The sequence below is a fragment of the Piliocolobus tephrosceles genome, chromosome 10 (genome assembly GCF_002776525.5).
Source record: "Piliocolobus tephrosceles isolate RC106 chromosome 10, ASM277652v3, whole genome shotgun sequence".
Classification (NCBI taxonomy): Eukaryota; Metazoa; Chordata; class Mammalia; order Primates; family Cercopithecidae; genus Piliocolobus; species Piliocolobus tephrosceles.
In genome coordinates, this window is record NC_045443.1 from 52,152,933 (window position 1) to 52,163,629 (window position 10,697).

General features: G+C 38.7%; 1 protein-coding gene across 4 annotated transcripts in view; it reads right to left on the bottom strand.

Annotated features, from left to right (window-relative positions):
• The window catches only part of TESPA1 (thymocyte expressed, positive selection associated 1), a 35,180-nt gene that overhangs the window by 18,924 nt on the left and 5,559 nt on the right, over nt 1–10,697 (bottom strand). For 3 of the 4 annotated variants that reach the window (XM_023210870.2, XM_023210868.1, XM_023210869.1), the window contains exons 3-4: nt 5,729–5,936; nt 4,805–4,847 (exon numbers count right to left, since the gene is read on the bottom strand). In XM_023210870.2, coding sequence (XP_023066638.1) covers nt 4,805–4,847; nt 5,729–5,891 — 206 coding nt within the window. In that variant the 5' untranslated portion in view covers nt 5,892–5,936. Of the gene's footprint in view, nt 1–4,804; nt 4,848–5,728; nt 5,937–10,697 lie in introns of those variants that run through there. The other variant, XM_023210871.2, reaches the window with a different exon arrangement.

Genomic DNA, 10,697 nt, shown 5'->3' on the forward strand with positions numbered 1-10,697 from the left:
GTTCTCGAATATCATGTAAAAGAATTTGGATCCCTAGATATTATCATCATCTAAGTCTACTTCAAACACTGATATGTTGTGAATTTTGTAGAGTTTGCTTTCCTAAAGCTTTTTACATGGAAGTTGTTCAAGGTGCTTTAAACGTAATCTCAAGTGGAGGCTGGAGGGAAAAGGGTCAGTAACGTGAGTTAGCAGGGAAACTGAAGAGCGTCCACTGGTGCTGGTCCTAAAGGAGCTTTTCTCTTCATCAGTCTCCAGCAATCCAGATTACTCTCAGGCTACTGGAGTATCACTTCACGGCATGTGTAACAGTGGGAATGGGCTTACTAAACAAATATCCGTAGGTCAAGTTCTGCCTAAATTTTACAAAATAAGTCATTACATATATAGATATCTTTTGCTTGTAACTCATTTCAATAGTAAAAAAACCAACCATGTTTACCAAAATCTGAATTTTCGTATGTCCTTATGAAAATTCATAGAAGCAGGTTCTACATCAAAGGTTCATTATAAAATGTGAAATAATAGGCAAGCTTGTTAAGAATAGGCAACTCTAATAATGCACCTAGAACTATAAATATACTTTTGTCTTCCTAATATATAACTACATAAAATATGCTATGGCACAATACTACAAACATGTGTAACTATATATAATATTTACTATTACTACCAAAAACAGCATGATAGCTAATATAGTCAAGTACTGGAATATTGCAATTTACTACTGCATTTAACACTTGTGTTGTAGCTGCACAGTAGTGCAACTACTAAGGCCTACTATTACTAGAGGTACAATTTAAATAGACTACAATTCCATTTCTAGGTTGTACCCAGTGGACATGCCTGTATATGCTCCCCCAAGTAAATACTAGTCGTGATAACCAAGAAATGGAAGCCTCCAAATCCCTGTTTATTATAAAATTAAACAATTACATAATAACTATACAACTTAATAATGCACAATAATAAGAACGAGTTACTGCTGCATGCGAATACATGGATAAGCATCATAAACATAATGCTAAGCAAAAGAAACACACATAAAACAGTACATGTTGTATGACTATTTCTATAAAGTTCAAAATAATCCCAAACATATCTATGATGTTACAAGTCAGGATATTTGTTACCCTTGGAGGCAGGATAGTGAATGGAAGGGATGGAAAGGAGGCGCTTGGAATGCTGGTAATGCTCTGCTTTAGGTTTCATGGGTGTATTCCCTTTGTGAAAATTCATTGGGCTATTTATGTATTTATTTATTTGCCTATTATTTATTTGTTGACAGGGTCTCACTCTGTCTCCCAGGTTGGAGTGCAGTGAGAATAACTCACTGCAGCCTTGAACTCCTAAGCCCAAGCGAGCCTCCTGCTTCAATCGCCTGAGTAGCTAGGACTACAGGTGCTGCCACGCCAGGCTAATTTTTAAAAACTGTTTTTTTTTTTTTCTTGTAGAGATGGAGTAATGGTACGTTGCCCAGGGTGGTCTTGAACTCTTGGGCTCAAGCATTCCTCCTGCCTTGAGCTCCCAAAGTGCTGGGGTTACAGGCATTAGCCATGTGCCTGGCCTCAGTTATATATTTAATACTCATTTATTTTTCAGTAGGTATATTATACTTCAATATAATTTATATTACAAAGAAAAAAGTTACTGATATGTATGCTGAACTTCAACACAATTTACATTTAAAATGTCACTCATAAAATTTCTGGTTTGTCCAAAGCAAAACTCACTTGTATTCATTGGATACAAGTTTTTATTGGGTGCTCATCCTACATTTTTCTTCTTTAGTTATAATCTGCCAAGTGTTTCTATTCTGTTTATGAGGAACAGCCCCTGATGGGTCTTGGGGAAGTCTGTGGAACCTTCAACAGAAGTGTGGACATGGGCCTGGAGCTATTGATGCTTTCTCACTGAGCACAATGATTTGAGACTTTATGGCCATCACTCAAGTTCCAGGCCTTCCATGGGTTATTGGATAGGCCATAAAATCAATGACCAGGGACTAGATCTATAGCTGCTCCCCTCTTCCCACCCTTGCACTGAAAAATTTCTTAGCATCTTTTTAAGCCTCAAATGAAAGAGCCAAGATATTGCTCTTCCTGTATACCCAGTTCCTAAACAAATAGTAGGGAGGAGGGGTTGGATTGTGGGAAGAAGTATACGGCTATTTTTAGCTTCTTCTAGATGTTTCCATAGCTACCTGCCTGCAGAGATTTAAGCTGAAGCCCACACAGATGATTTTTGGGCTCCCAACCCCACCTCTGGTGATTCATGAGCAGCACAGTCATGTCCCAGAAAATCCCGAGAGCTTAGGAGGAGAAAGAAAAAAGGAGAGGCATAGTTTGCAAAGACATGCATGATCAGATCCTGTGGCAGAATAGTCAGCCGCTAGATTCAATTGCACTGAGGAACACTGACACTAAATTGCCTGAGATGTTGGTGGACTCTCCTGGAGAGCTTGTCAGAAAAGAAAATGCTCTTGCTACCAAAGGGTGTTTGGCTTTGGAAAGAAAAATTGAAACTATGTGGTCTTGGAACAAAATTTGAAAAGTGCCCCTCAGGGCACCTAGCAACAGAGTGGACAGATAATCAGTAAATGTGGGCTCCTTCTTTATCCTCTTTACTCTGTGGTCTTGGAGCGTGGAATATTGTGGTAATTCAGAATCTCATATTTAGAATGCATTTTCCCTCTATCTTCTTCATTATCTATTACCAAAAGTCAAGTGTACTCTATCAATCATCGTCATTATCATCCTTTAATTTTTCTAGCTTTTCCATGCAATTAGGAAGTATCACATACTTAGACAGAATTAGAAAACAGAGGAAATTGGAAAATTTTCTGACTCCAACAATTCCCCTTCCAAAGACAAATGCAAGTATGTTGATTAACTCTTTATGGCTGTTTTGAAGTTTAAATATTTGAAACCTTTTCAAAACACAGATACATAATGAAAATGTAGCAGATACCCTTGTTCCAGTCACTCCATTTTCACACATGTAAACATTTTGCCATATTTGCTTCAGAAAAAATAAAATATTCAGTAATATATAATATAAAATAAAAAATTAAATATTAAAGATATAGCTAAAGTCTTATTTTACTTCTAAAGTCAATTCTTTTCCTTCTTCCGGGTAATCACCATCCAAGAGTTAATATGTATCATTTCTGGGCATATTTTTTTCTGATAAATAAACAGATGTAGATAGATGGATAGATACAGACAGACATTTTGTGGAATGATGGTAGGTATAAACTCCTCCTTTATAAAACTCACCAGTCACTATTAAAAGCACAGAACACATACACATATATTATCTCATTTAAACCTCACGAGAGCCCTTAGACTGTATTATTCTGAGTGTCCCACTTTATAGCTCAGGTGTCTACAAGGAACAGAATTTAAGTTATTTGCTTATGGTTGGTTAAACACTTAGTAGCACAAGAATTAGGCTCAAATCTTGGAGACTTTTCACTAACCAGACCACCTTTTTGTCATAAATTTTGGTTCAGGGTTTATCTTTGTAGAGCATGAGTGAAGAAAGATGAGTTCTAGAGTTTATTATCTTGTATTTCTGTGAATGTATTATTTTCAATTAGAATGAAAAATGTTCTAAGTCAAGGAGCATATTTTAAACTACTTGACACCCTTCTAGGTTATTCAGATAATCAGACAGTTAGCAGAAGCGTAATTAATAATTGTTGACATGAACTGATGATTCAAGAGTAGTTAATGAGATAAGGACATTAACCGAACTGACTGTTTCCCCTGTACATATCTGGTAAGCATTTTAAATCCTAGGACAGTTCTCATCCTAGGCTTCTCACCCAAACCTGCAACCATTCTGATTACCACCATTCTTTTCTTCCTGTATTTTGTGGGTCCTCTAACTGACTTTGAAGTCAATGAACTGTGAATAAGATGAGAGCAATGAGAACAATAGGTTTTTTTTCAAACAACAAAACAAACACAAAATAAATCCTTCCTGGCATTGCCTTCTTGGGCACAGGTGAAATAAACAACCTTGGATGATTTGGTGCTATTTATTTCCTACCAAATAAGCAAGAATGGGTTTCTTTATGCCAGTTAGTAGATGAGTTTAGATTAAAGGCTATATAAAACTTGAGACATTCCTGGAGGGAAAATAAGGAGCAGGCAGAAGTTGTCCATTCTGAGAATTCATTGTTACACAGAAGGCTAAATAGGTCACAGAATCCTTCCTTTTGTGTCTGGGAATACTGAGCCTAAGAACGGTATAGGCTGATGGGCTGTGGGGTCTCATAGTTAAAGTATCTCTGAGGAAAGAGATAATGCACTGCCTTGAAGTGCCTGCTCCAATTCTTCCCGGCTTTGAATCACTGTCGTAAACCCTAAACTTCTCCTATGTTCTGCAGTAGAAATAAATAACACAGATGAATTGCTCTTCAGCAAGAAAGATTAGGTTTCCAATTCCTTTTGTTACACAATGTAAGACTCCAATCCAAAGGGGAAGTCAGGGGAGTAGGGGTCTGGAACTCACTCCAACTATTCCCCATCCACTCTTTAGCTTTAGACCAAACACAACCTCTATTCCTAGACCTGGTGCCTAATTTAGTCTTAGCCCCGAGTTGCACTTGATTCACAGTTGTGATTACCGGTTCACCCTAAACCCGCAACACCCCTCTAACAACCACCTCAACCTTACTTCTAATCTTTAGGCCCAATTCAAATCCATCTTCCTGTCTCTGAGTTTCCAGGAGTCGTATCTGTTAGCAAATCCAGCCATCAGTCACATACCACCCCGTTGCCTGTCCAGCACTTACCCACAATCCTGCAGCCAGTCTTCAATTTTATTGATTGGATTCCCTAGAAAAGTCAGACACTAGATCACTGTGAGAACTGAACGAAATCAGACCTCCTCCCTGCAACTAATTCCATTCCACAAGTTTATTCTTACATAAGCTGCGTCATGAATCTTTTTTTCTACATAAAGCTTTTCTTTAAGATATGAGAGGAATACACCGTATATAAAAATAGTGGATATTTCTTCTCTCTCTCTGCTTCTTTTCTCCCTTCCTCCCAAGAACCTGGAAAGTGCCCAAGATGTCAGGCCCACTGCTGTCTTTTGAGAGTTCTTTTCCCACAAGGGTGGATCCTTCTCATTTAAAAAGAAAAAGAAAAAGAAAGACAATCTTGTTTTTGTGCTTTTTTGCTTCCTATCAAATAAGCATTTATTTCCATCAGAATTTTGGTTTTACTCTTATGACTGTGGTCTCATTTGTACCTCAAAGAAGCTCTGAGAAGTGTAGGAAAGGTACTACTATTTCAACTGGACAAATAAGTCTTAGAGAGGTGAGTGACTTCCCAAAGGCCAGACAGCTCGTTAGTGACAGCATTGTGGCCAGAGTCCAGGCATCCAGCTTGTGTGTGGTCTTGTTACACAGACAAAATAGAAACACCGCAAAGAATTCATAGAGAACCCCCAGCCTCGGGTTCTTACAGAAGCTTCTCAGGATGATGCAAAAATGTGCTCTTCCCTTTTTCCTAATCTTATGCCTGTCTCTTTCTCACATAACTCATATTTTGTATTACTTTAGCTTTTCTCTTAAACATATTTAAACCAGTCAACACAGCCCTCCATGAGGGCCTCGCTAAACAAGGGACCTGTTCACACTCTGCTGACCTGGGCCTGCTGTCACCTTTTACCACCAGACAACATAGACATCTGTGTGACGTTCGTCTCTTACCTTCTTGGAAAACGTCATCCAGGCCGGAAGGCTCAGGATCTGGGACATCCCGCAGGGCGGCGGCAGCCTCCTCTTCTAGGACCTGGGTCTGCCAGTTACGGCTCTGACGGAGCCAGGCCCGCCGTTTCTCCCAGGATGTGGGGCTCAGCACAGAGGCCTCCATGGCCCTGGCTCAGACTTCAGAGCCTCCCGTAACAGTAATGCTGTCCTAAGAGTTGAAAAACAGCGATGCTCCCTCATCCTGTGCTCAGAAACCACCATGATGCTCAGGGTTGCCCCCGAATTTTCCTGTCTCCGCCCAAAGGAGCTTGGTCTCTCTAGCCATTCAAGAGTACGGAGGACATCCCTAGCTCATTTCTGTCTCTCCTGCAAAAAAGGAATGCTCTGAAAACTCTAAATATCAGGGTAAGTCTTTCAAGTCAGTAAGTTTGAAAGCTTCAGACATCACGATTTAATGGATATTAAGAAAACTCTTCGGACTTAAAGAATCTCAATTTCTCAGGGTAGCCGAAATGCTGTATCAGAAAACATTTTTTCTTTAATCCTTAAAAATGTTGTCTACCAGAATCTTCCATTATGACTAAAACATCTATAAGTTTAAAATATATAAAATTCATTTATTTTTTAATCCTCATCAAGACGTACGAAAAAGTTGAGGGTCTCAACGGTGAAACAGATTTTCTAAGGTCCCACAACCAGGGTGTCATTCCAACTATAGGAATTCTAGGTTTTGTTTGTTTAGTTTTTCTCTTGATTTTTTATGTTCCTGTTTTATATATTAGGAGTCCACATATGATTTATCTCAGAAAAAAATTCCCTGTGATTAAAAGCGGGGAGACACTGCCTTAAGCAATTAGCAGCCAGCACCTTCAGGATAATCACTTTCTAATTTGTCAACCTGTGCTTCTACGTAACTATAAATTTATTCCTCAGCTCATCAATGCAATTACTAATCCTATAGATTCATATTTCATGTAACATTACCTAAACATGGCTGTATTCTTCCAAGAGACACAATGATGGCACTAGATACACATTCAAAGAGGAATAGAGGGGAAGAATCATTCAATTGTCCAAATAGAGCTTTAAAAAGCTTGAGGCTAATGTAATATTCATTGGCTCATACTCTGTTCTGCTGCCTCTCCCCCGCTGGCCATACTTGCATCCCACCTCACTGAGCAAGTAGGAGTGGGACTGAAACTCTCCAGGTCTTATCCCCCTATTCCCTCAAGCTGCCATAAACAACTTCATCTTAAGAGCTACACTTTTAACTCTTGGAATAAAATAAAATAAGATAAAATAAAAATGAAGACTACAGTTTACAGAAACTTCTGTTCCTCCAACATTTAAAACCATTAGTGAGGCATCCAATGATTTAGGCACTAAAATAGCTTTTTTGAAAAGAACATCCTGAACATAAAATGTATTCTTAGGGCAATAAAATTGTTTTTAATGCCTCTGCTTGTTACAGACAAAACATACCTAGGAAAAAATAGTACATAATTACTGTTGTCTGATCTAAATTCCTTTGCTTTAGGTCCTGTCCAAGACATATTTTTCTTCCAAGTGAGACAGTAGTTAGCACTATGAGACTTTGCTCATTAACCCTGGGTACCTGGCTGTTTGTCTACTGCCTGTGCCTTTTAGAGAAAATTAAATCATTAAATTAAGTTTGTGTCATAAGGAAGCCTCAAAGAAGAGTAGCAGAGATGACTTGCTATTCTCTGGTCAGAGCTGTCGGGAGGAGATAAAGAGAGGATGAAACTGCCACTAGAATGACCTTAGGACAAGAATCTAAAAAGCCTTGATCAGTTTGTTTACCTAGTCCTGTGATCCGAAATATTTAATAGATTGGTTCCAGAACCCAGAGAAGAAAATCACAAAGGCTAGCTTGCCTATTGTTTTTAATTCCCAAAGGAAATGGACCTCCCCTAAATCACCGGGAATCTTCCGCTCACAGAATATTTTTGGTAGTAGAACTCAAAAGGTAGGCAGGAAGCCAGGAGGGCAGGAAGACAGAAGGGCAAGAGGGTAGGCAGAGAAGGAGGAAAAGAAGGAGGGACGGAAGGAGGGAGGAATATCTGGCTTCCATACTTTATTCTGCCACTTCAAATGGTGTAACCTTGGAAAATTTCATCCCTTTATTTGGTCTCAAGTTTGTCAATGAAAACATTACAGCCGTAACATTTGATGCGTCTGGTACTACAAACTTCTGGATGTGCCATTTTACAGTCGAACCCCTATAATGCCTAGCACAATCCCAGAATCTCACTAATTGAAATGGAGGTTGGAGCTTTCAACATCCTCTGTGATGTGAATCTATTTTACATTCCTCCCACATCTTCAAAAATATATCGCAATAATATAGGGTAATTTCCTCTGCATCCCCTGAAAATACTTACCTCTTTTTTTAACCTCAGTTTTCTCATATTCTTCCCCCTTTCTCTTCATCTTCCTCAGTCTTTGCCACACTCACCCTGCAGTGTCCAGCTTTTAACCAGCCTCCTCCATGGAGCCATGCCTGGCTTCCACAGCCTACCTTAATCACTTTCACTGAGCTCTTTCTCTGCTTGAGTTTTTTCTTCTTAGGTATTATCACTAACATACTTTACATTTTACTTATTTACCCAATTTATTGTTTACTCTTCTGATTAGAATACAAGCTCTAAGAAGACAGAATTTTGGGGTCATTTACTACTGTGTTTCTAATGCCTAAAACAGAATCTAACACATTGTAATAACTTAATGAATACGCATTGTCTAAATGAGTGAATGTCTAGAAGGTGACCGTTCCTCATAGGAGCCCAGTGCCTTTCAGAGTCATCAGAGACACATGCAGGGAGATCAACTTCAAAACAGTAACAATAAGCTGGTAACTACATGCTTACTAAGCATGTAAAAATGTTGTGGGTTGAAAGCTGGAGAAAAGAGAGAGGGTTATTCTAAGACTTGTTTCTATCCTAGAAGTTCCTACAATTGAGAACAAAAATTGTATTTTCTTGACTAGTCCCTGTTTACTGCCTGTCTCTATGTCCTATGTACGGAAGTTTTACTTAATGTTATTTCCTAAAGGAAAGTGCCTATGGAAACAATCCTTAATGCTTAAGAGTTCCAAAGAAAGGCTTACAAATAAATGGCAATTGTAGGTATGACAATAAAAAGACCAGACAGGTTAAGTGTTCACTGAGAATGACAGACATTTTCCTGGCAATTTGTGTGAGAATGTAATAATTTTTCTACTTGAAAAAGTAACAGTGATCTCAAGTCTAAAGAAAAGACACAAGGTAGATCTAAGCTAATCTTCACAACTCTAGCACACATGATAGGGGACTGGGAAATTGCATAAATATTTTTTTTCCCAATCTCAGCAACACTTGAGTTGTAGAAACCTGTCCATGGAGTGTTATACAGGATTACTATAAGTGCAGCAATATCAAGAGGCAAAAAGAAATGGTAGTGTCTGGTTAGTGGTAATAGGAGGAAGTTGTACTGCTGGGAGATAAGAAACAACTGGGTATTCTTTTTTTTTTTTTTTTTTTTTGTGGAAATCTGCAGGAAGCAGCAAATGATTATCAGACAAACACATCAGCCATGAGAGTGTTAGAGAGAATTAAAAAACGGGTGCACACAGATGTCAAGATAGCAGCTTTGTAGGTCTTGGGGCCCCTTGTAATAGAGACAAAGACATGAAGATGTTTTCTCCAAATAAGTCATTCAAACACGTACACTGATAATACAGTGGAGTTTGGTGCAGTGAAAAGAAAACTGATTAGAAATCAGGAGACTTGGACATTTTTCTGACTTGGCCAATTAATTGACTTATGGCATATCACTTAGGTTTTTTTTATTAAGGTTTCAGTTTAATCCTCCAGGAAATGGATTGATTGGACTCAACATTTGTGTAAATTTACTTCCACTACCAATGTTTATTAATTTATTTAGGTGAGTTTGAAATACGCATAGGAATAGTACCCATAAAAGAAAGTGCATTTATACAGTTTCCCCATTAAAAAATTGGAAATGGTTCAGTGGTCTCTGGACTTACTTCCCCTTTACCAAATTCCCTTTCAAATTAACACCAACATATGGAGCTCCTGCACATGTGGCCTTCACACTGGATCCAGGAAACTGGTGAGCCTGAACATGAAGGCCATACGGGAACTTATACAGGGAGTCAGTCAGGTGCTACTCATTGACTGTCAACACCGCTTGAACTTTTCTGCTTCTTTGCTTTAGCTTATAGTTTCATCCACCTTCCTCTCTAATCAAACAAATTCTTTCTACCCTTTAACGGCTTACTTAAGTCATCTCCTTTTTCTGACCTACCTGTAGCAACTAACATCCATGCCTGCACCATATGCAACGAGACAGTAAGTGGCTACCTCTCTTGTCATCATTTACCACTACTTGTAACTTCTCCCCTAAACCCATCATAGAACATAGCACAGTACTTTTCAAGAGAAGGGACTCCATAAGTGCTGTACCTGCAGAGGAGCAAGAATCACCCTGGCATTGGGATATTATCCCCAATTAGTATTCATCATAGGACAGGTGCTCCTGACTGTCCTCATGGCCTTGGATCCTAATGTACATTTTTGCACAGCTTGTAGTAAAGAGGAAAAAGGCTTGGAGCATAGTCTTTCCAGTCCTTTGCTGATATAACATAAGGTCACCCAAGTCTGACTTAATTTATGAAGCTTGAACTACCAAATTCTCCTATTTAAAAAAAAAAGAATTGCCAGTCTTTCATTTCAAGTTTTTATTCATTTCTTCATCAAAATTTCCTTCTGGAGTTCATCTGTCATCTCTCTTGATGCTGGCTTATAGTATATGATCATATTTGGTCTTCTCTGTGAGGATAGAAATATAAAGCCTGCAGGTATCTGTTCTCCAATTTTCCCACAAAACTAAGAAATTCCCACACTGGTAGTATTGCTTCTTGCCTGAATCAGCCCAAACCTTATTTCTC